The following is a 26,943-nucleotide window of genomic DNA, read 5'->3' on the forward strand; positions in this document are numbered from 1 at the left end:
GTGTACATGACAAGAGAATGCACGTGCGTGTCGTGCACTAACGAACGTATACGGCTCGCAAAAACAGTACTCGTAGCGTAAGAGAATTTGCAGTAATAGTATAGGTAATTGGCATTACCTACTGATTTCAAATTTAAAGAATACTAAAATAATATTTTATGCAGCAGGCGTTTAAAGGAGGTCAAAAAAGACGAGTGGCGCGGGTATTTTTTGACTCAGTTAAAAACCGTTGCATACAATACTTTTTCTACGACCATGCACTTAGTTTTTAATACTTTTCTCGAATAACTTTCGTGAAATTCACACTGTTTCCTGTATTTTGACGCAAAGATTTGCACTGTCAGTTCAGCTGCCCAAACGCATTGTTATAACGATACTGCGCACGCGCGCAGTATCGTTATAACAATGCGTTGCCATGGTTACAGAACCAAACAATGCGTTTTCAGTTTTTTCGATACTGCGCATGCGCGGAAATCCGTCGGACGCTGGCTTTGGGGAATAGACTTTTATGTAGGGTTTTAAAGATCTATGCACGGCCCTGTAAATGATGAATAACCGCTCGGCAGTAGGAAAACTATAGTAATATGTATAAGTAATATAAATAAATTATCGATAATAGAGATACATTTCTACTGTAGATAATTTATCTAATAAGGTATTTTTACCATTATTGCAAAGCAATTTATCCGGATACGGAACTCGTGGAAGTGGTGGATAATGTGATTTAAAGAGGTACTCCAATAACACAAGAATAGGTAAGTACTTAACGGTTTCTTCACATCACAATGTCTTCATCCAACAAGAATGTAAATTTGTAATGTAAGGACATCACTAGTCGCTGGTCCCCATCCCTAGGCATCGCTGTCAAAAATGGCGGCAGACGGACTCAGAGCGTCACTTGAAGATAGCTCGTCATTGAACTTGTATTTTGAGATTCCGTTTAATAAACTGTATAATTAATAGTGGTGACCTGGTGTTTTTACTCTAACAGTTTCAGAAGCGAGATATTAAGTTACCCATATACGCCCGTACTATGAAATTTGTCCGAAATTGACAATATCATTCTCGCGCCGCGCTCATAACCATTTATTGTCGTCCAACAGTATTTAATTAACACCAGTCGATCTGATTCAACGAGTAAATACACTAGCACCATATAATACAGTTAAAAGTGTAAGAGGCAAAGTACGTGATCAAATAGTTGTCCGTAATTGTGCCAACAAAGAGATAGAACATGCCTAGTGTGCTGGCGTGTCTTGTGTTGTCTTTCAGATTCATTGCAGTTTACGAGATATTCACACTTTGGAGTAATAATTTATCATAATGAGTGTGAAATCGGAAGTAAAAGTGATCCAAACACAGTGCTCTGGGGCTGAAATTATCAACATCCACTATAGTAGCCTGTGTTGTGTTTCTTTCTTTCAGATCAACTTAGTTATGTACATGTTGAAGATACTAATACTTTTATATACTCACAAAATGTATCACAATAAGTACCACAGTAAGTCATGGACGGTGAGATGCTAACCACATCCAAGTTGTCATTCACATAATGCTCCGGGCAAAGAGTATTACCAGTATATATAGAGGGGCTGCAGTAATGAATAATCATTAGCTCACTTGTGTGTTGTGTTTTTGTGCTTCCAGATATGTTTCAGAATACATAATACATATTGAACCTACTTGTGATATATTGACAATTGTCACAGTGTCACAGTGAAACAGAGTATAAGATACAAGTACTTAGATCTAAATTACACCTAAATGATTCATTATAACAGGTGACTTTATGGGTTTAATGATCTACAAAGAGAGATGATCATTATCTTGCCCTATTTGTCATATTAAATATAAGTTTGTCCGGAATGACATGGAATAAGGTATTTATCCTACTCAATAATATTGTACCATTGCATCTGGCTTATGTAAGTATACTGACAGTAAATACATTTTAAATTCACTACAGGTTGGTATAAAGGGATGAGTAAATAAGCATAAGAAAACTTTGACAACTGTCTTGTCTTGTTTGTGTTTTGTTATAAGTTCACTAACACTTCTCCGGGGACTGTATTTTGAAATCTGTCTTAGTGACATTCTTATGCATATAAACTCTGTATGATCTTGCATTTTTCTAAATGAGGAAACATGTTGCTATATTACATGGCACAAATTCATCAAAAATGTTGATAAAATAATAATAATATTTTGATGAGGTTAATTATGCATCTTGTTAAAACCATAATGTGTGTTAAAATTAAGGGCATAGCACTGAAGTATAGTGTATTGTTGATGCTGTTTTGTTTATAATAATGCTGGTTTAGCATTGCAAACATTTTTGACAAGAAATGTAATCAATGTAATCATGTTCTAAATTGAACCAAAGACAAATATATTACCTAGACAGACATTTGGAACATTTATTATCATGACATAGTCCAGTGTCCATTTAATGCATTATCAGTGATATAATTTGTTCCTTAATTACATTCCTTTCCAGATTAATTTATTGATTACAGTAGTTGCCTGCCGGTAACCTGGTGAATATTGACCATAAGTTGAAAATACTTGCATTGGTAAGGCATGATTCCAGAAGTTCCTGAGGTTAAATCTTGCTAAAAGCTGGAAACACCAAACTGGATATCTATTGAACTATTTATGACACTGGTAAAATTTGTCATAGCTAATGGTAAGAGATTTTGATATTTATAGACCTGATGGACTTTAACGGTCTACATGCTATACTTGTCTGTTACAACAAATCAGTTTGATTTGGAATTGGGCTTGAAACATGCCAATCAGTTAAGTTTTTAACAGATGTGCAATAATCTGAGGTAAATAACTTAATTGGAGCTTCTAATAATTTTAACCCTTCACTGCGAAGGAATGTTTCTGAAGTTCTGAACCGAAGCATGACAAACAGGTAACGTTTGAAGTTGACAAGTATTGTCTACTTTTAATATGTTCTGTTCCTTGAAATATAAAAAAAAATAACTGTACACTTCTATTGCTTCTTGATTTCACAAGAATATATATATTTTACATGTTTTGTGACTTTTGCAAGAATCAAAAATAATGATATTTTGTTATAAAAACTCATTAACTTGTACTAAGTATTCTTGCATATGCATAGTATTAACACAACTAACAAAATTATGTAGTTGTGCAGGTGGCAGCTATATGGATAATGTTGTGCTTTAAATTGCACATATACCTACAGCTGGAGCACCTCTCTAGTGTGTCTGGCAAGCTTGATGGTTTAATTATTAAGCTTATGCACCATGCCTGATGATGATATATAAATACCTTTGTCAAGAACCATTTGGTAAGTGAACAATGATAGATAAAATATTACATTATTTGAATGTAGTGAAACCTCGATAAGTCAAGCCAAGTGCCATATGATTATTCTTGCTTGACTGGAATGTGTTTCAATAATGGTATATATAGTAAGCGTGTTACCTTAGGGGCACGGGAAAAATAAGACAAGTTGCACGCCGGATTGAGAACCGAGTTGTGTTTTGTCTTATTAGTCTCAGATTAAGAACTGAGTTGTCATTACATATATGCACACCGGATTGAGAATCGAGTTGTGTTTTGTCTTATTAGTCTCAGATTAAGAACTGAGTTGTCATTACATATATGCACGCCGGATTGAGAACCGAGTTGTGTTTTGTCTTATTAGTCTCAGATTAAGAACTGAGTTGTCATTACATATATGCACGCCGGATTAAGAACCGAGTTGTGTTTTGTCTTATTAGTCTCAGATTAAGAACCGAGTTGTGCTTGTCTTATTACTTTCAGATTAAGAACTGAGTTTCCATTGCATATATACACGCCGGATTAAGAACCGAGTTGTGTTGCCTTTACATGATGTTAATAATATATTCTGTTCACAGGGTTTCCTGATAAGCACATTGTACCTGAATCTTGTGGTATCCATGGTAGTGTAATTAATGTGATATCCACAAATGAAGTGATTTCCGTCACTTAAAGTGTGAGTCATAATTATAATGATTACTTTAATGTCTGCTATACATTTAGCACTTTGATTATTGTTTCTTAAGTAGTTCTGTTTATGCAATGCAGGCCTAAGGAGGCGGACCATGTGCATAAGACCTATTATTGTGGTGTAGGTCTTTACAGACGCCATCATGTGTTATATAGACTATCCTTAAGAGGATTGGTCTGTTTTTGTTATTTGTGATGTAGGTCTTTAGAGACGCCATCATGTGTTATATAGACTATCCTTAAGAGGATTGGTCTGTTTCTGTTATTTGTGGTGTAGGTCTTTACAGACGCCATCATGTGTTATATAGACTATCCTTAAGAGGATTGGTCTGTTTTTGTTATTTGTGATGTAGGTCTTTACAGACGCCATCATGTGTTATATAGACTATCCTTAAGAGGATTGGTCTGTTTTTGTTATTTGTGGTGTAGGTCTTTACAGACGCCATCATGTGTTATATAGACTATCCTTAAGAGGATTGGTCTGTTTTTGTTATTTGTGATGTAGGTCTTTACAGACGCCATCATGTGTTATATAGACTATCCTTAAGAGGATTGGTCTGTTTCTGTTATTTGTGATGTAGGTCTTTAGAGACGCCATCATGTGTTATATAGACTATCCTTAAGAGGATTGGTCTGTTTCTGTTATTTGTGGTGTAGGTCTTTACAGACGCCATTATGTGTTATATAGACTATCCTTAAGAGGATTGGTCTGTTTTTGTTATTTGTGATGTAGGTCTTTACAGACGCCATCATGTGTTATATAGACTATCCTTAAGAGGATTGGTCTGTTTCTGTTATTTGTGGTGTAGGTCTTTACAGACGCCATCATGTGTTATATAGACTATCCTTAAGAGGATTGGTCTGTTTTTGTTATTTGTGATGTAGGTCTTTACAGACGCCATCATGTGTTATATAGACTATCCTTAAGAGGATTGGTCTGTTTTTGTTATTTGTGGTGTAGGTCTTTACAGACGCCATCATGTGTTATATAGACTATCCTTAAGAGGATTGGTCTGTTTTTGTTATTTGTGATGTAGGTCTTTACAGACGCCATCATGTGTTATATAGACTATCCTTAAGAGGATTGGTCTGTTTCTGTTATTTGTGATGTAGGTCTTTAGAGACGCCATCATGTGTTATATAGACTATCCTTAAGAGGATTGGTCTGTTTCTGTTATTTGTGATGTAGGTCTTTAGAGACGCCATCATGTGTTATATAGACTATCCTTAAGAGGATTGGTCTGTTTCTGTTATTTGTGATGTAGGTCTTTAGAGACGCCATCATGTGTTATATAGACTATCCTTAAGAGGATTGGTCTGTTTCTGTTATTTGTGATGTAGGTCTTTAGAGACGCCATCATGTGTTATATAGACTATCCTTAAGAGGATTGGTCTGTTTCTGTTATTTGTGATGTAGGTCTTTAGAGACGCCATCATGTGTTATATAGACTATCCTTAAGAGGATTGGTCTGTTTCTGTTATTTGTGATGTAGGTCTTTAGAGACGCCATCATGTGTTATATAGACTATCCTTAAGAGGATTGGTCTGTTTTTGTTATTTGTGATGTAGGTCTTTACAGACGCCATCATGTGTTATATAGACTATCCTTAAGAGGATTGGTCTGTTTCTGTTATTTGTGATGAAGGTCTTCAGAGACGCCATCATGTGTTATATAGGCTTTCCTTAAGAGGATTGTTCTGTTTCTGTTATTTGTGATGTAGGTCTTCATAGACGCCATCATGTGTTACATAGACTTTCCGTAAGAGGATTGTTCTGTTTCTGTTATTTGTGATGAAGGTCTTCTGAGACGCCATCATGTGTTATATAGACTATCCTTAAGAGGATTGGTCTGTTTCTGTTATTTGTGATGAAGGTCTTCAGAGACGCCATCATGTGTTATATAGGCTTTCCTTAAGAGGATTGTTCTGTTTCTGTTATTTGTGATTTAGGTCTTCATAGACGCCATCGTGTGTTACATAGACTTTCCTTAAGAGGATTGTTCTGTTTCTGTTATTGTGATGTAGGTCTTCACAGACGCCATCATATGTTATATAGACTACCCTTACGAGGCTAATTCTGTTCTGTTATCTGTGATGTAGGTCTTACAGACGCCATCATGTGTTATATAGACTATCCTTAAGAGGATTGGTCTGCTTCTGTTATTTGTGATGTAGGTCTTACAGACGCCATCATGTGCTATATAGTCTATCCTTAAGAGGATTGTTCTGCTTCTGTTATTTGTGATGAAGGTCTTCAGAGATGCCATCATGTGTTATATAGTCCTTAAGAGGTATATCCTTAAGAGGTTAGCTTGAGACCTTGTTTGTCAAAAGCATGTTTTATGACCTTAAAGAGTAATGATCTCAAGGTTACCTTGAAAGGGTCACTTACATGCATACTTTCCAGAGGTCGCTGGTGAAATTACGGTTTCCAATAGAGCGGAGAGAGCAACTGTTCGGAATGCCTAGCTGAACGAATGCATGCTACAGGCTGCGCGACAACCTTGTCATGAAGGGCCAACTTCTGCGGTCGTTGCGCTGACAGCCACGAAAGAAGCCGTATCACCGTGGCTTGCGTATGAAGCTTTGATATGGTAATGTGTGTTGTCTTATAGCAAAATTGGTGGCTAGTACACATTGATTATTACCATTTATTAATTTTATCATGTTGATAGAAAAAATAATCAGCGGTTGTTAAAGGTCCTGCCAAGGAACAGCCATGTATTCTGCTTAATATATATTCATGAAAAAAAAAAAATATATATATTACATGACAATATTTTGTAATATCTTGATTGTCATTGTTTATTACTAAATTATTTAACGGCTATGTAAGCCGGATCTGTAATTGAGAGCACCTACTATGCCAATTGTAAATTAATTTCTCGTAACCTTATCATGTTACTTGAACGACAGTTGTGTTGTACTGATTCTATCACCTACTGGCTTAGTTCCAAGGAAAAATTATCACGTTCTCGTTACATTAAGGAACTTAGTATTTCCCATGTATGTTACAGAGCTTCTTAACAAGAGCTTGTGCTGTGTTGGAAGGTGGCTTGGCTAATGATCACGCATAGGGTGTGTCATGTTAACCTCTCACGAGTTGTACGTCTTCTTGCGCATGTGGGGAGCTTCACAGCCTACAGTGACGAAGCCAACTGTGAGTTTGTTCCATGTATTTGCTATTTAAACGACGCCAATCATCATTATTATATTGAGCGGTTGGTTAGTTTGGAATGCACCGCTCACGTAAGTCTTAACTTAAGGCATAAATGGCATAATACTTGCCTGAAAATAAATGAAATGTATTGATGGGTGAAGTTATTTACAAGCAAATATTAGATGGTGTTTTGTACACCAGTAATTACCTGCCCGCCGCTAGATGTCATCTATTTTACATAATTAATTTGACTGATATATAGTATCGATCATGGCGGTAAAATATGTACTTTTCGTACCATCGCACCTTAATAGTTTTAAAGCCTTACTGGCTGTGGATTTGTTAAATAATGACCTGACTTACTTGTACTAGGCTAGTCTGGTCATGCAATCTTGAGTTTAGTTATGTCATTACTATGATTCGACTATAAAATGAGGCCAATTACATATCTTGGTGTAAGTTAGTCTTAAACTACACCGGCCGTTTCCAACGGTTCTCGAGTTAATCACTTCAAAGGACCAGGGCCTGAGTGTATAGCTGGAGTATACAAAGTTCTTGTTCACTTTGCAGAAAAGAAAAGAACAAATGAACAGATGAAGTCTACCGCCACCAGTTGGAGGCGCGGCCTGCTTCGGCTGCGTTGACTGCGGCAGTCATCAGTAGCAGCATGGATAGCAGAGACCTTCGGGACGAAAGGTCAAGGTCAGAATGGGCGAATGTAAGGACATCACTAGTCGCTGGTCCCCATCCCTAGGCATCGCTGTCAAAAATGGCGGCAGACGGACTCAGAGCGTCACTTGAAGATAGCTCGTCATTGAACTTGTATTTTGAGATTCCGTTTAATAAACTGTATAATTAATAGTGGTGACCTGGTGTTTTTACTCTAACAGTTAATATGTTAATTAGACATTGAAACAGCATCATAAGTTTCTTAAAATTTAAATAAATATATTATGAAACAGCTATTGAAGCGGCGGGTAATCAGCATTCGCGATGTAGTAAGGTGTCGGGCTCACAACAGGAATGGCGGCCTACGCGGCCATGATTATTCAATAGCCCGGGATCTAGGCCGTACTGAATGCTAAAGAGTTTACCGTAATAATCCTTTACTCCTTTCGCGAGGGAATGAGGAGACTGGAAGTCGCTTTTTACGGTTTTTACTAGCATACCACAACCATCAAAATGTTAGTATGTTTACATTTTTGTAAAATTTGGTTCTGATTCTGACGAGTCTATAAAGAATCGAGGATAATCCTCTTAATCACAACATAAGTAGATCGAGGGTGAGATAATCCCGCTCGGGGAGGTTACGTTATACGTTATAAGCCTATATGATAGGTAAAGGTAACCGATAATAATCTATCAATAATATTTATTGGGGTTTTGTTAGTGATTAAGAACAAGAAGAGTTAATAAATGAGAAATGAGCAACAGCAATTTTATGTGTTGTAGTGTATGTTATGATTTATGAAGTGGCTTCATATATTTCTAATGTTTTTATTATACTGAATTGACGCGCGCGAAATTGATTGAGAATAGAGTGGCTGTCTGTGTAAGTTATTTACAATTGAACACTGATTTCAAATCCGCTTGCAAAATTATCAGATTTATCACGTTATCACTCTCCCATGAAAATTACCCAACTTCGTAATCAGATTATCATAAACGCCTCATTGGCGCCTACATCGGTTCACGCCTCGAGCCAGCAAGCTAAGCTGCGAAACTTGCAACTTGGCGAACAGTAAGTTTATCGTGGGAGTTCGTTACGCCGTGCCGAACAATTTCCAACACCAACAAATACTGAAAATACTTGTGTATTATTTTATAGACTAATAACCATTAACAGATACCTAATGCGAATTGACATGATCTCGTGGAAAGCTTTTATGGCGTTATATCGAATTTTACGTCTATAGGTACATCGCCTATTAGTGTATAAAGTTCAGTTTATAAAGAAGGACAGACAATTCTGGCCAGTTTTGCAATTACATGTGTAGGCTCTCCTTGATCGACTTAAACCAATGGTACATTTATCAGTGCACATACTTTTTGCAACTTCTGCCGTCTGGCAGTCTTTGCCTGGCGACCAGCAGTGCGCGCTCCAGGTCCGCCATCTTGTCACTCTGCGCAGACACTTGCTCTGACAACACCTGCACTTGTATGGACCTATCAAAGGTCTACCACCGCGCTTAATATTTACCTTTTGTAATCTCTGCTCGGCGTCGTCCAGTCGTTGCCTGGCGTCCAACAGAGCGCGCTCCAGGTCGGCCATTTTGTCACTCTGTGCAGACACTTGTTCTGACAACACCTGCACCTGCAGGTGTAAGCTCTCCTTGTCCGCCTCGAGCCGACGTACACGGTCTTCGGCGTCATTCTGGAATAGATTAGTTTATATTAGCCGATGTTTGATTCTTAGGGACTTATCCATTTCTAAAAAATATATCAAACGTGTTTTGTTATCTATTTCGCAGTAGATATTTTCTCGTACAAAAATATGGATACCAGCAACTATATTTAGTCGATATAGCTAGATTTTTGTCAACCACTATTGTTTTAACACAAAAACTTCCGTCTCATTAATAATTAAGTACATTAAAATTGCCGTGTTAGCATAAGGCAATCAATTATATCTAATGTCATTGAATCGACATATCGTGCACAATAAGAAATTGAAAATAAGTTGTGTTACTTAAATTAATGAAAACGTCACGGATAATTATACGTACTGAGTTGTAGCTAACATACAATTGATTGTCACCAATATCGTACAAAAAGAAGGCTGCATTATAGCCGATACGCTCTTATGGCTCTTGAAATAAGATTGATTCAGATATTATTGCGGCCTTCTTTTTGTGCGATGCGATATTATTGCCGGTGACTGTACTAAATGAACTATAAATAATTAATATCTGGTTTTCAGTAGAAATAGTCCGTTGTTAAACTTATTTGTATTAACATTAAATTACTTATTCACCTTGGTTAAAATGTTATAAGTATAAACAAAAAAACATCAAAACATCTAACGAAAGTTAGTTATTAATAAACTAACATCACATTATGCAATTCAAATAGGTAGCTATTTTATTGTACATACATTAACTAACGCTGCTGTGACAATTTTAATTGAATTAACTTTCAGTGTCATGTCATCTCTCAAATGAAGCGTGAAACTCATTACCTACTTTTAAAGTAGGCCAGAGATAATGTAGATATCACTAATAACGAAACGGTGTAAATACCATTAGCAATGCCAATACACACTTTGTTTGCACTGTGTAAGTACCTTATACGGCCTTGATGGTACTGGAGGAAGAGAAGGGTGTGAGGGCCAAGAACGGTCGTGCATGCAACAGGGCGGCGGAGGTGGTCCGTGGCACCAGCACATGGGAGGCCACCATCCGCCGGGGCTGCCGTCGGGGCTAGGACCCCATCGGAAGTGCTCGTACGAGTTCCATCTCCTCTGAAGATCAGGAGGCGTTTCCTCCACGCGCGAGCGACGCGGTCGTGGTGACGCGCGGACGCTGGAAGGGTGCTGTGGCGGTTTGGTGGACATTGATGACCTAGTTTTACGGTCACGGTCATTGCGATCGGCGGGAGCTCGCCTTCGCCTGTCTAAACTACCCGACACCTGCTCTTCCGTTCGCGATTCCATGGAAGTTGGCTCGACGATATCTGACATATTTTCCGGTGGCATCCATTTGAAGTTATCGTCTCGACGCGTCGAGTTGTCTAGCCGTCTGCTAGGTGTTAAAGTTCGATAGTCAGCTTCGGCGCTTCGAACTTCGAAATCTTGTAAGTCGGAATCATCGTCGGCCGACGAGGTGGACTCGGTGTCGCTGGAATCGGCGCGCGCGGGTATAGCTCCGTCCGGCCACGCCGTGCATTTCACTGTTGCTTCGTCAGGGCTGTCCGAGTCGCCGCCTGTCACGAGAGAGGAGTCAGTAAAAACCGAGCGAGCCGCCGAGAGCCTCATGAACGATTCGCACTAACCCATAGGCGAGTACATGTAGGAGCGTACGGCGGGATGCACGTAGCCCGCCGCCGCACGCTCCTCGTCCTCGTCGAAGGGCTCCGTCAAGTATTCGCGGTCGGACATGAGGCTCCGTGCAAGCGACACTGCGCGACAAGCTCTCTGTACGAGTCACCGGCGTAACTCTATTTTAGAGTTTGGCCGCGTTCCAGTCATACGCTACGTCAGTGCATCGTCCACGCATAGTAATTACGTACTCTCGTTCGGGGGCGGCTCCTCGCTAGATTGCACGGATGCAGAGTCGCGCTCCGAGGCCTCCGACGCGGTTGAGAGGGGCCGCTCGCTGCACCCCGACACGCGCCGCAAGTCTTCCCTTTCAGACCGCAGGCCACTATTGCAACTCTGCACGCTTGTAGCGCGGAGCTTGGAAGCTCTGTGCTTGCCGTCACTCGCGGAACGACTGTGCAAAGCCGCGATGGTGGCCGCCACTACCGAGCCTTCGCGGCCGAGCTCGCGCATGTTTTAGATCAAAATGAGCGGCGCTTAATCGAGTAGGGCCGACGCCCGCGCCCGGAAATAGATCGCAGTATGGGCGCCTGAAACATTCCGGACAAACTTCCCTTTTGATCCAAGGTATAAAACGGCAAATAAAAACAAAAGCACAAATTCCCGCTCAAGGGTGTTCTCGTTGCATTTGCAAGCACTTTGTATTCAGATTAGTTTCACAAACTAGCGTATGTAGTGTGTATTATGATGGGCAACTGCAAAAACAATTAGGAATAGTAAAACACAAAGTAAGCGCGGCATATTCCGGCGTGCTGCGCGCGGAGCACAATTCGTCTCACTCACCGGCATGCAGTTGACGCCTTCGTAGAGCGAGCGGCGCGCGCGCCCCCACCCGCCTCCGTCCTCGGTACATGTGCTCTCGACATATGTCTGCGAGCACACACCCCATTCATACGCGGAGCTGAAACTTGCCGGCTGGCATTCGACAACTCCGTATATATATTCCGGGTTGTACGGCGGCGGTGAAGGCGGATAGTAAAACGGCGCACTGGGTTCAATCGGGTCGAACTCGTGAAGTTCATGTCGAGAGTTTAAACAGTTCATCTTTGCTCTTCCCGATCTGGATGCCAAAAATACAATTATTGAATAATATAGCCTTCAACATTTACTATTAAGAGTAAGTAGGTCAATATAGCCATTCAATCTCAACAAGGAAACGTAACGCACCTAATCAACGTTAGACGCAAAACCGCTGCGAACCGAGTCTGGTTCCGAAGTAATGTTCCCAAACAGTCGTTTGGGAACATTACTTCGCTGAGCCTACGCTTACAACCTTGTTAAATGTGTAAGGATAATGGGTAGAGTAGGTATACGTTCAACGCTGTAAGTGACAGGCGTCTTGTTCGGGTGCGTTCGAGCAATATAATAATATGCCCCTCGTCTCGGAAATAGATCGACAGCTGTTCCCTGGAGAATACCCGATAAAACGGCGATTTCAACGCATAGACGAGCGAAGAACACGTGCTATTCCAAGAATATCTAAAATTAACTACCGCTTGGAAACAAAAGATGCTGGGATAAATAAATTACTAACTTGCATAATGCATACACAGTCTCACTTCTGAATATTGGTATCGCCAGAATCGTTTTTAAAAGGCCGAAAAGACCTAATACAGACGGACTGTAAATAGTAAAATTTTAATAGTGTAATCCAACTGTATGGGAACTGCACGTTCAACTGTAACGTTGGTGTACTTACCTAATTATTTAGTCACTTGCAATAATTTCAGTAGGAATAACAACAGTACAGTATGTATTTAGGTAGAACCTTATTGCTATCATGATAGTTGCTTTTTAACTACACGGAGACTTTAGCGCGTGCCGTTTAAACGGGAGCTAGCCGCCGTGAATAATAGAAACAAAGGGTTTTGTTTAACAGATTACGGCAAAAGCCAAAAAAACCATCTCTGAAAATTCATACTATAACCCTGGCCCTCTAGTTAAGAAGAGCTCGAAACGCAGTCTGGCTCTGTCACACCGCTAGAGGAGCGATAGGGAGTAACTCGGAACTGTTAGAACTGTTCTAGCTCCGATACGCTTAATACGAAGCGTAAGCTACGGTGACGTGTACCCTAGTGTGCTACCCAAGAATTTTATATATATCTCTGGATAGTGCGTGCCGACCAATGAGTTGAAGCCAGGTTCATTCACCTTTACTCCTATGTTCTATCTCATTCCAACACTGTGATGTATTGCCAGATAAGTTAATAAAAAAAACGTATAAAACATTCTTCAATCAAATTGACTTACTTTTCTTTGTATTATACAAAAAAAAACTCAATCAAAAGCCTTATTTCTCCGGTATTTACCTCCTGCGTACTATGGGAACACTAATAATAAGAAAATATGCCCGATATGTCAGAATTGTCAAAATTCATTCACCGATTCAGAGATTTATTTTGCAAAATAAACGTTTTTCGACGATTTACTTAAGTTCTGAGCTATGTATTGCATAGTGAACCATTGTGGAAGTAAATGGAAACCGAAATCCGACGTAAAATTTCACAAGTAAGTACTTATTTTACCAAAATGTTCATAAACCTCACTGGCAATAAATTTTCTTCTATTTTGCTTGTAATCTTGGTTAGTTCTTATCATTATATTGTTTTCATTGTCTCAAATTATATCAAAATTCCCACGAATAGGTTTAGAACGATAAATATGACCTTTAAAGAAAAATAATGCTATGTGTGGTTTTACGACTAGGGTGACCAATCTTTTTTCTTGCATGGTATTTACTCTTATTGAATGGAGCTAAATCTATCAACTTGGTACGGTTTCTATGTTCATAGTTCATATCACAGTATAATAATACCAACTTTATATAATTTATGTCTTTACAATTAACATGAATAATATTAAACTTTTCAGTGTTCCAAAAGATGAAGGAAGGAGGCAGCATTGGCTGTTGGCTGTCGATTGTACCGATAAAAGGAAATGTTTCAGAGCGTTCGACAATTTGCAGATTTGCACTTTAAGCCTGAAGATTATGACACAGAAAGAAATTTTAAAAATCAGTCCAGTAACGACGGATATATCGTGGCATAAACATTAAATTGAGATACATATATACATGCGAAGAGAATTGAAATAAGTACGAATTGAGAACCACCTTCCTTGAGATTTGGGGCGGCGCTTAAAAATAAAGATACTGTTTTAAAACGTCCTAGTATTTCATTATTTCCCCATTGACAAATACTTCCCTTATATTTTTGTGGCTATTCCCACTAGTTACCACCAAGTTTTTACCTGTCCTAACTACTGGAATTTCCCCCACATTGTTAATTACCATACCGGGGGTTGATAGCTACTGGGATTAGTTTTCCCAGTAGTTACTACCAAAATATTATTGTGATGGTTTAAAGTGACCTTTAATAAACACAGGTGTCAGTTAGTAAAAGACAAATACTTATGTAACTCCGTATAGACAGATAAAGTCTAAGAAAAAAACGTACCTCAAAACCATACAGAAAAAGGTACGGTGAGCTAGATGGCGATACACCTTTGGGGTAGGTACGCTCAGATAGATGGCGCTAATATTAATATGTGACATTTTAACACATATCAATATCATATCAAGCTGAGAATATTGTCAAAACGGAGGTTCAAAGGTTTTAAGCCTGTGTCGAGAGATGTAATACGTCAAATTCCGCGGGATATCCCTAATGTATGCTTAATCATGGACACCCTAAAGAAAGAGATGCAAGACCGGCGTGACGTAATTCAAGGTCAAATTTTCTGGCTTCAAAGTAATGTTCGGCGTGCAACATCCATGTATATAAGATTCTTGGTGCTACCCTAGTGTGCGTGTACCCTAGTATGTGCTAACATACTTAAACCAATGAAAGATGATTCGTTTGTGGCTACCACCGAGCCGGCAAATACAATCGTTAGCGTAGGCCGATAAATTAATAACGTATGTATTCCGATAATTCAATTCGCGTGCCGCCCGCAATATTGATCGCTTTAATTGAAAATACCTACTAGTAAATCATTTCTTAATGATCAAATATGAACATCAAAGGAATGTAAGTAATTATAATTAAACTCTAAACACGTATCACTGATTTAATGTCGATTAATACCTACTGAGTATTTGTTGGTATTCTAATTGTAAGAATTTAGAAAACGAATGGATTTTGAATCTAGAAAAAAAGCAAGGTTACTCACAACACAACATTCATTCCACTAAAATAAATAAACACTATACTACTCAAATGTCCCATTCGGAATCCAGAGGGCAAACTGTTCCTTATTCGGATTAGTCCGATTTTCTCACGAATGCGAAGGTAACTCCACTTCACCGCGTATAAAAACCAATGTTTGAAAAACTTCTTGGCACGAGCCAAATATTGGGCAGAAGCTCAATATATTGTCTCTAATCTCTAAACGGTATGTACCAATATCTGACAATTGTGTTAATTTTAGGAACCACATAAATCGGTAAATCGAAACCAATAAATAATACATTTCTCTTCACTGCCCTGATGAGAGGAGAGAAGAAAAGTACACTTTTCTAGGTTACGATTTCATTCTTTTTTAACCCCTGACGCAAAAACGAAGGGGTGTTATAAGTTTGACGTGTCTGTCTGTCTGTGGCATCGTAGCTCCCGAACGGATGAACCAATTTAGATTTCGTTTTTTTATCTGAAAGCTGAGTTAGTCGGGAGTGTTCTTAGACATGTTTCATGAAAATCGGTCTACTATGTCGCGGTCGGGGGTTTTTTCAAAATTTTAATTTTGTGGTTATTGCATATTTTTTAGAATAACATAATATTTTAGAACATAAAAATTTCTCATTGCTGATGTCACAAGCAGTATGTGTCACCTAGTAACAAAAAAATAATCCAGCTTGGGTGTTCACACTTTTTTTTTTTTGATGAAAAATATTTAATTCGATAATAAATGTTTACATTTTTAGTTATAGGTTGGAGCTTCCTTTTAAGTATAATATACCTGTAACAGGAGGCTCCGCTCCTCCGTAGCAATAAGTTGTAGATTTAACAAATTTAGGCAAATGATAAAGAATAGATTAAAGAGAAGAACTTAAAGTAAGCTATTTACTGAACGAATGAACTTAAAGTAAGTTATTTAGTGTGTGTCTGTGTGCGTGAGTGTGTCTGTGTGCGTGAGTGTGGGTGTATTTCTTTGTGTTTTTGTGTGAGCGTGTGTGTTTTAATTAGGTACATTTCGGGTTTTCCTGCAAGAGTTCATTGACCACATTTTCTGAGTTAGCATATAAGAGCCTCTATATCCTCATAGTTAACAGTTTTAAGCCACTCAATCAATACTTTTTTACATTTATATAGTTGTAATTGATATATATCTAATATTTTATTTTATTTGTTATACACATATCTTGATTGCGCTGCAAATTGTCTCCTAGCAAACACAGATTTTGTTGTTAAGAGGGGAGCAACATTATGTTTCCGTCTACGGTTGAGCAATTCTGGATTAAATGGTAATGTTTTATGTAGTTTTGTTGTTATGCTCAAGATATATAGCTTCCTCATTGACAGAAGGTCACTAAGGTGGTAGAGATCTCTCGTTGGGAATCTGTATGGCTTAGAGTACATGACTTTTAACAAGCATCGTTGACCCCTTTCAACCTCCAAAAATTTTGTTTTTGCCGAGCCACCCCATACTGATATGCAATATGTCATTACGGATTGGGCTAATGTTATATATAACTGATTTAATATTTTTTTTGTGGTAATATGTTTTAATTTTTTGAATAGCCATATAATTTTGCGTATTCTCACATTGACATATTCAGTATGGCAATACCAGGACATGCGTTGGTCTAACATTACACCCAGATATTTCGTGGAGTTTACTTTTTCAATTTTCATACTTTTTTTTTTTTCAATTTTCACTTGTAGGTACCAACTATAGAATTCTTTGCATCGTTCAGGATTCGATGTACACTGTTGACTGTAAATATAACATTTTGCTCCCTTGTGTCACAATCTACTAATAGCCTTCGATTTGTGCAATGATGGTCCTCTGTAGGTATTATGAATTCCGCTATGAGTTCGTGCCATGCAGCGCAATGGGGCAGGTAACGTATTTCATTTCATCACGTGTCAATAAAAGCGCTTTTACCTATCTGCCATTGCACGAATCATTCCACGCATATGTAAAATCGATGTTTTTCTACAGATAATGGCCCAAACAATGATGTCCGGATAACCTAACAACAAAATTAAAATTTTGAAAAAACACCCGACTGCGACATAGTAGACCGATTTTCATGAAACATGGCTAAGAACACTCCCGACTTACTCAGCTTTCAGACAAAAAAAAAACTAAATCCAAATCGGTTCATCCGTTCGAGAGCTACGATGCCACAGACAGACACACAGACAGACAGACAGACAGACAGACAGACAGACAAACAGACAGACACACACACACAGATAGACACGTCAAACTTATCACACCCCGTCGTTTTTGCGTCGGGGGTTAAAAAAATAGCAAACTGATTTTGTAAATAACTTAAGTAAGTAGCTAAAACAAGTAAAACACGATATAGAAACAGGTGTCTCGAAGAAGCCGTTCGATACGAAGCACGACATCGCAAATTTCATAAAAATAATGCCAAATAAAAGCGGTCTGAGGATGACAACCACCGAGCGCAGTCGTCGCGCGGCTAAACACTAACGCGGAAGTTAATTCTAGGGCTCTCTTGAAAAATTAATTTACGAAAGCGAATTTTGTTCCTCTGGCAAAACGGTCGTGTTTACTTTAGAGTTCACAGAAACTGATCCGTGCCCGGCTGGGCCCAGCGATAGCAACTTGGTCAGTTTGCTAGTTGTTTTATTCACTTTTCTAATGGGATCGTTTGTCCCGGCTGCCACCGCTCTCGGCAGTTTTATTTTATTGGATGACTGACTCCGATTTGAAAGAGCCAATTATATAGCAAACTTTTTAAACTTCGTCTTAGTTAATCTGTAGTTTTTATTAGAAGTCTTTAGTAACGGACTGACTAACACTGGCCCAGTAATTAAGTTGAAATTCGACGAAATGGCTAGTTCCCTATAACAAATCGATGTATTTTACTTAATGTATTTAGTATTTTCAAATCAACAAAAAAAATGCGAATCAAGATTAGGAGCATGAATAAACTCGCAACTATTTTACCTAAATTATATTAAACATTTTTTTTATTGTAACTTCCATGAAATGTGCTAACTATTACTAATTATATTTTTAAATCTCTTTACCGAATCCGGTGTGTCAGGTATACTGAAACTCAACGTAGCTGTATATAGGTTAACAACTAAGTTATTTCCAGCAGTTTCATAACGCGGAAAGGACCAGCCATAACTGTTTAATTAAAACGAGAGCAACAGTAAAAACGGAATCAATAACAATGGTTTTGCAATCGCTACCGAATTTCATGTTTACTGTTTCCCAGATTGCTTTCGACATAATTGCTTCGCTGGAGAGCATAAACGTATTTAGGTCACGCGAGCTACGCTAGTTAAAAACCATAACACAGAAACTCACTGTAATAACAACGATTATAAAAACAATCCTGTTAAAATTTCTTAACGCTTGCTGTAGCACTAAGTACACTGCACAAAAAATACACAACCGAGTTATCAAGGGAAACGCCCGATACACACTATGCGTGTGCCAAAATGAAAGTGGTGATGAACTTTGCGTGTTTGTTTCCTACTGTTCTTTTCGTCACATCACACTGTAAGCAGCGGAGAAATGGACACAGTGGATCGCGACAAAATATTCTAAGGAGACAAAAATAGGTGGCTATTTTTATTTTATAGAGAACATACTTGACTATTGTTAACACGCTGATTAGCACCCAAAGCAAGTTGAGATACCTAATTATACTAATTATGTCTTTATATTAATTACATAATAGGATTTGTTTAGTTTGGGGCTAGGTTGATCAGTGTAAGGTGTCCCTATATAAAAAAGTGCATGTGTTTTGACTTGCGGCTAAGTTCAATCCAGGTCTCTTTAAAGCAAGAGTAAATATGTATCTCATAGGTAGGCATGCTCCACCGCAGACCGCATCATCACTTACCATCAGGTGTGATCGTGGTCAAACGTCTACCTATTCATACTAAAAAAAAAAAATTATAATGAAAGAAAGAGAGAAAATAAATTTATTCAGGACGTTTACAAAATTCCTAAAGCTGAGTTAAGACGTGCAAGTTATTGCTGCAAGTTTTGAAACAGAAGTATATGCAAGAAAGAGATGCAGATGTTTGCCACTCACTCTTACCTATAGTTGCGTCTCAAAACTTGTGTTAGATTTAAATGTAATGTGTATTTATATAATCTTACTATTTGCATGTTACCTATTATGTTACTGGCTTACAGCAAGCATGTCTATGTTACATAGTATTTGAATTTTATATTTCGCCTGTTCTTATTTTTGTCTGCATGACAATATCATGTCACTTGATTTGTTTGTTTACTTTAGGATGCACGTTTCTTAATATATCTTAATTATACCTAAACAGTCTCGTGTTATTTAATCATTGCGTACTCAGAAAGCTGCGCTACAATGGTTATGGGCCCAGGGAGCCCTAGGTATATTTAAAATTGAAGTCGAGTCAGTTTTAGGTCAACGTATTTTGTGGTACGTACGGTTGATGCGGAAGTAAAGGTTGGCGTAGAGAGGTCAACAGAATGAGTACTACTATGAAAATAGAACCGCTTACTCAAGAAAATTATGAAACGTGGAAAATTCAGGCCGAAGCGGTTCTTATAAAAAATGATGCCTGGAGCTACGTGGATGGGAGTAGCGTAAAGCCCGCCGAGGTGGAGGAAGCACGGGAGTGGAGCGTTGGAGATGCAAAAGCTAAGTCCGATCTTATACTTGCTATCAGTCCTAGCGAATTACGTCATCTGCGTGATTGTAAGACGTCGCGAGAGATGTGGCTGAAACTGGAGAGCGTGCATGCCTCCAAAGGACCCGCTAAGAAGGCGACGTTACTAAAACAGTTGTTGCTTCACAAAATGCAGGAAGACGGTGATATCAGGGAACATGTTATGCATTTCTTTGACGTCAGAAATAAGCTGGCTGATATGAAAATAGAGATGAATAAAGATTTAATCTCTATCATGCTCCTCTATAGTCTCCCACCAAGTTTTGAAAATTTTAGATGCGCTATTGAGTCTAGGGATGAGTTGCCAGATCCAGAGGCCTTAAAGATTAAAATTATCGAAGAGTTTTCTTCAAGGCGACAGAAAGGTATAGACGATGGAGCATTTATTGTAAAAGCAAAATATTCTAAGCCGTTGAGTGGAGCAGGTGCCAGTAGATCTTACTTCAAAGGTAGATGTTGGAAGTGTCAAGATTATGGCCACAAAGCCTATGAATGTAAGATAAATGACAACAAGGAACGATACAAAGACAGTGCCGATAAGTATGTGTCGAAGTCTAATCGCGATGAACAAAATTATAATTACGGTCTTGTAACTTTTAATTGTATTTCAGACAATAAAGCTGCTGCGTGCGATGGGAATGAGGGCTGGATCATGGACAGCGGGTGCACCTCGCACCTGTGTAATGAGGCTCCTAAATTTGATAATTCTTTTACACCTGTATCTGGTAAGCTTAGCCTAGCCACAAATTCGTCAGCTAATGTAAAAGGTAAGGGCACAGTAAGGTTACTTACATGCCAAGATGATTTAAAAACATTTGTGGAGTTAAAAGATACATTATTTGTTCCGGATCTGAGATGCAATTTGATTTCAGTTGCAAGAATTACAGATAGGGGCTATAGAGTCATATTCGATAAGTATGCAGCTCATGTTGTGAATGACACTGGAAATACTGTCATGGTCGCGAATCGTTCGGGTAACCTTTATCATGTCGAAGAACGGCTTGGGACTGCTTCAGCAGTTATCGGTAAGAATGATGATGTAAAGTTGTGGCACGAGCGCTTGGGACATTTAAACGTAAAAGATTTGGCAAGGTTTTTGAACAAAACTGGCATAAAATTTGAAATGGCGGATTTGAATCAACTGTATGACTGTAGTATTTGTGCTAGTGGGAAAATGATTGGGTCTCCGTTCCCGAGAGGAAATGGACCATGTGACGAGAAGCTGAGAATTGTGTATTCGGATATTGTAGGTCCCATGCGTCATGAGGCTCTTGGTGGAGGAAAATACTTCATCACTTTTATTGATGATTCTTCTAGATGGTGCGAAGTGTTTTTGCTAAATAAAAAGAGTGAAGCATTAAAATTCTTCAAGATTTATAAGAATCATGTTGAAAATTTGACAGGTAAGAAAATAATATACTTTCACACTGACAATGCAGGAGAGTATTGTAGTAGAGAGTTCGATGAATACTTGCAGGATGAAGGTATAAGAAGAAGGCTGACTATCCCTGGTACACCCCAGCAAAACCCAGTAGCAGAGAGGATGAACAGGACATTAACAGAAATGGCCAGGTGCATGTTAATATCATCAGGTCTCTCACCAGGATTTTGGGGCGATGCTTTACTGACTTCATGTTATATTCGAAATAGATGTCCAACTAGCAGCTTAGCAGGCGAAACACCCTATGAGAAATGGTTTGGTAGACCTGCAACAGTAAGTTATCTGCAACCTTTCGGATCTAGAGTCCACATTTTAAATAAAGAGGAAAACAAGGACAAATTTGCTCCACGCGGAATAGACGGTATTTTTGTGGGGTATCCAAGCGACCGAAAGGGTTACAAGATTTGGTTACCACAGGAGCGAAAATTTGTCGTATCTCGAGATGTCAAATTTCAAAAGTTCATTGGACAGACATACGAGCATGACTGTAGTGAATTAGATCCCCTAGAAGTCAGAAATGAAGAGGTACAGATGAATACTAATAAGAGTTCTTCACCTGGTTTAATTGAAATAAGTTTTTCATCCAAAGGTATTGCTACAGAATCAAACCCTCAAAATGATCCAATTGAAACACAAATAGAGAGTGTTCAGGAAGTTAGAAATGACGTGGATCAGACAGGATCGCACGGGGATGACAATCAGACAGTAACGGTTCATGTGGAATCAATTGCTGGTCCGTCGCATACTCGCGTTCAAGATGTCGGCTCCTGTATTGACGAAGTCAAGGTTATGAAGAGAGGGCCTGGTAGACCGCGTTTAGAGAGAGGACACATTGGAAGACCAAGAAAAATTTACCACATGAACGAAGTGAGACAAGAAATCGAAGCAGAATGTAATGTAGAAGGATCGTCTGACGAATGTAATGTAGAAAGATCATCTGCCTGTCAAGATTATGCTGGTGTAACTAAAAGGATGCCAGATGTTGAAACAGAAAGTAGCTCAGAAGAATATTCTGACTGCCAGGAATTCGCTGGTGCTGCCCAGATAACTTTAAAACAAGCACTGTCAAGTGATGAAAAACAGAAATGGAATGAAGCCATCTTATCGGAGATAAAAAGTCTTGTAAAGAACGACACCTGGGATATAGCTGAGAGACCAGTCGGGCGAGCGATAGTAGGTTGCCGCTACGTTTTAACAACTAAATTGAACATTGACAAGACAGAGAAGAAAAAGGCAAGGCTTGTGGCGAAAGGCTACAGCCAAAAATATGGTATTGATTATCACGATACTTTTGCTCCGGTAGTCAGATTAGACACGATACGATTGTTAACATCACTTGCGGTAGAATTGGATATGGAAATCCATCAAGTAGACATTAACACAGCCTATCTAAATGGTACATTGGACGAAGAAATATATATGGAGATACCTGAACTGCGTAAGGAAAGTCTACAGAAGCTCTTGGAGCTAGAGGAAGTAGGATCTGTCACGTATGAACGAGCTAAGAAAATGTTAGCTGATATTAGCGCTGGGGGCAATGTCTGCAAACTTAAGAGGTCATTATATGGATTGAAGCAAGCGGGACGCCAGTGGAATGCCAGGTTAGACGACCAACTTCGTCGCATGGGCCTGAGATCATCGTTAAATGAGCCATGCTTATATTATGAAGACATCGACGAAAACTCCAAACTTTTTGTTGCGGTGTACGTTGACGATATATTAATAGCTTCACAGAATAAAGTTTACATAGAAAAGTTCAAAAAGCAACTGGCCAGTGAGTTTGAACTCAAAGACTATGGCATCGCAAAATATATTCTGGGTATTGACATTGACAGAAATGTCAAAGGTAAAATTAAGTTGTCACAACAAAAGTATGTTGAAAATCTTTTACAGAAATTTGGTTTTGAGAATTGTAAAGGATCCGTGTCGACTCCAATGGAAGTGAACTTGAAATTTGAACCCTTTAAAAGTGACACGAAATTCGACGAGCAATATCCATATCGGGAATTAATTGGAAGTTTGATGTATCTTTCCGTTGGAACTCGACCTGATATTTCAAATACCGTTTCTAAGTTAGCACAGTTTGTGGAATCCCCGCGTAAAGACGCATGGGTCGCTGCGAAACGCGTATTGCGTTATTTACAAGGGACAAAAGAGTATGGACTCGTGTTTACAAAGACTGGTAAGTCGTTAGAGGGGTATTCTGATTCTGATTGGGGAGGCTGTGTATTAGACAGGCGTTCATATTCTGGCTATGCTTTTGTATTAGGTGGTGCGTGTGTGGTATGGCGATCCCAGAAACAGAAATGTGTGGCCACGAGCACTTCCGAATCGGAGTATGTTAGTTTAGCGTCAGCGATGAAGGAAGCGATGTATTTGAACAGCTTGCTAACTGAAATCGGATTGGGTAAGTTTGCACAAGTAACCTTAAATGTGGATAATCGAGGAGCAATTTGTCTAGCCAATGATCCAGTGTTTCATTCCCGCATGAAACATATAGATATTCGCCATCATTTTCTTAGGCATGTCTTAAAGGAAAATCAGGAGATTAAGTTGGTGTATTTGCCAACTGAGTTCATGTTGGCAGATATATTAACTAAGGCTTTACCGAAAGTAAAGCATTACGAGTGTATGTCCGGTCTAGGAATGCATTCTTTGTTTTAATATTATGTGTTGTGCATTACTATCTTCTGATCTGTTTTGATAATAATTATAATATACACATTAAGAGGGCGTGTTAGATTTAAATGTAATGTGTATTTATATAATCTTACTATTTGCATGTTACCTATTATGTTACTGGCTTACAGCAAGCATGTCTATGTTACATAGTATTTGAATTTTATATTTCGCCTGTTCTTATTTTTGTCTGCATGACAATATCATGTCACTTGATTTGTTTGTTTACTTTAGGATGCACGTTTCTTAATATATCTTAATTATACCTAAACAGTCTCGTGTTATTTAATCATTGCGTACTCAGAAAGCTGCGCTACAACTTGCTGGTCTAAACTCAGCTTTATGTTATGTCTATTGATACACTTTTATTCATATTAACATAAACGTCACTGAAAAAGGTCTCCCCTCAGCATTATATTATATTCGTTTTGCTAATATTTTGAGACAGATATCAGCAAAACAACTCAGGCTATTACATAAATTGTAAAATAAAAATGTAGAAAATTTCACTAGCTTTCATTTAAGAGAAGAGTGTCAGTTATTTAAAAAAAAATAGGATTATATCATAAGTCTAGTATAACTGGATCAGAAATAATCGGTGTATGGTAATGGCCAAATGGGATAGTTTACATATATTTACAGTATACACGTTTGTACAAAAACTGAGGAACAGCTGTCTTTTTTACGCTGTCACTACATTTGGCGAATCTTCTAGCCAACATGTTTGCCCTTACTGCGGTGGCTCGCCTCTGCCTTATTTCTATGTCCTCCTGGTCTTTTAAACTGGACAACAAGATGTGGCCAAGATATTTGACTTCGTGTACTCTCCGCAATTGAACTCCATCAAGCAAAAGAGGTGGTGCATGTGTGGGCATATGAGCTGCTTCCATGAGCATAAATTCAGACTTGTCCGGATTGTATCTCATGTTATGCTGGCTGGCGTATCTCTCGCATTCTGCAAGTAACTTACGCATAGCTCCCACAGATGTTGCTAGTAGGATCATATCGTCTGCATATGCGATGTGATTTATCATTTGCCCATTGATGGAGCAGCCAACCTCGGTACTAGTCAAAGCCTGCGACAGCCCATCCATGTACACGCTGAAGAGAGCCGGAGACATACTGCCTCCTTGTCTCACGCCACAGTTTAGCCCGCTGGCTGTGGACAGAGTTGACTTCCATCTTACTACGTTCTTCTGCTGGAAATACTACTTCTCCAGTATCTTAATAATTGGCGTGGGCGCTTTCCGTTCCCGTAGTTTATTACACAGCAATTGGTGGTCAAATACAACTCAAGTGGACTTTCTATCACTACAGGAGTTGTGCCATCAAGATGCAGAACCAGGACCCTCAAAAAGGAAAAGTAAAATGTAACTAATTCTGATATATTTTTCTAATTTACTAAACTTCAAAATTTTACTGTATTCTATTTCTTCATTAGTAATAGTTAAATCGATGCAAAGTTAGCTTAGACAATTTTTTCAGATAAACGGATATCAAAGAATGTAAGATCGAATAGATAGCACTTTCAACCTAAAACTTTTAGCGTAAACTATTTTACCTTAACCAATCTACCAGACTCTTGGCTTCTCTATTTATAGATTTTTTTGTTCACCAAAGTAACTATTCGTCTTACTGACCTTTATTTGCACTAAAACTAAAGCTAAATAAATTTTATACAATGTTATATTGCAATATATATCATATCATGAAGTATTTTGCAGATATTTGTCTAAAAATATTGGCAAAACGCTACATTTTATAAATGCGTCAAAAATTAACCTTTTTTGACGCTTCATATCTCGAAAACTATTTGACGGACATTGATAAAAAAATTGTCAAACTGTTTGAAATTTAATGCGCTTTCAACATTACAAAGCAACTTGTGACCAAAAATGCATAGTTTTTTAATAAAAAAATAAAAACCAAAAAAAGTCCGATTTTTTTACTTTTTTTTTTAAATTACGAAGTTTGCACACTTTTTTTTTTGCTTGCAAAATATAGTCTTACATTCCCCCAAGGACTCCAAATAACATACCAAAAATCCAGCTTTACATCACACTTTGTTTTTTTAGCCGATTTTCATGTAAGATTTGACCGGTGTAGCTGGTCTTCCGTGGAAACCTGTTGATATATTATTTGCACGAGGTAATTTTTACTAATAATGCTACAAACAGAAACAAAATATAATTAATTTTTCCCCTCACTAGCTCGGAAACACGTGTTTTGTCCTTTAATACCAGCGGGTAAAAACGCATTTTATCCACTAGTGGGTAAAGTAATTTGACCTTGAATAAAGTCAAATTAACTGCTTTAAAATTGATAAAAGTAGGTGAATCTAGAAAAAAAGATGATTTACCACCTGTGGAACTACTGGAAGCAGTGATAAACGCATTTTTTGCGTTGTAGTTTCCTCGCTATAGTGAGGGGAAAAGTTTTGTGTTACACTCGGGTGCAAATGTATTTTACTTCTCGTGTGTTAAAAAACTCGCAAGTTCAGGATTCTATTCTCGAACCACTCGCTTCGCTCGTGGTTCAACTATAGAATCCTTTCACTTGCTCGTTTTTCAATTCCACACTCGGCGTTAAAATACAACTTTGCCCCCTTGTATAACAAATAACTATTTCTACTCCCGTGTTGTTATTCGTCATTTACCGTGTCGTGCATAGATCGTTAAAACCCTACATAAAAGATGCCCGCCCCCGGCCGGCGCCCCGCGTACCCACGCATACGATATAGCTCTTACAGCATTGTT

At 38.5% G+C, this 26,943-nt stretch overlaps 1 protein-coding gene across 9 annotated transcripts in view; it reads right to left on the reverse strand.

The window, feature by feature from the left end:
- LOC125228977 (liprin-beta-1) overlaps nt 1-26,943 on the reverse strand; it is a 76,072-nt gene that overhangs the window by 22,349 nt on the left and 26,780 nt on the right. For 3 of the 9 annotated variants that reach the window (XM_048133725.1, XM_048133722.1, XM_048133724.1), the window contains exons 1-3: nt 11,395-11,858; nt 10,451-11,088; nt 9,368-9,541 (exon numbers count right to left, since the gene is read on the reverse strand). In XM_048133725.1, the coding sequence (XP_047989682.1) occupies nt 9,368-9,541; nt 10,451-11,088; nt 11,395-11,656 (1,074 nt within the window). In that variant the 5' untranslated portion in view covers nt 11,657-11,858. Of the gene's footprint in view, nt 1-9,367; nt 9,542-10,450; nt 11,089-11,157; nt 11,368-11,394; nt 11,859-11,986; nt 12,264-18,715; nt 18,833-26,943 lie in introns of those variants that run through there. The other 6 variants (XM_048133727.1, XM_048133728.1, XM_048133730.1 and 3 more) reach the window with 4 other exon arrangements.

The sequence above is a fragment of the Leguminivora glycinivorella genome, chromosome 8 (genome assembly GCF_023078275.1).
Source record: "Leguminivora glycinivorella isolate SPB_JAAS2020 chromosome 8, LegGlyc_1.1, whole genome shotgun sequence".
Classification (NCBI taxonomy): domain Eukaryota; kingdom Metazoa; phylum Arthropoda; class Insecta; order Lepidoptera; family Tortricidae; genus Leguminivora; species Leguminivora glycinivorella.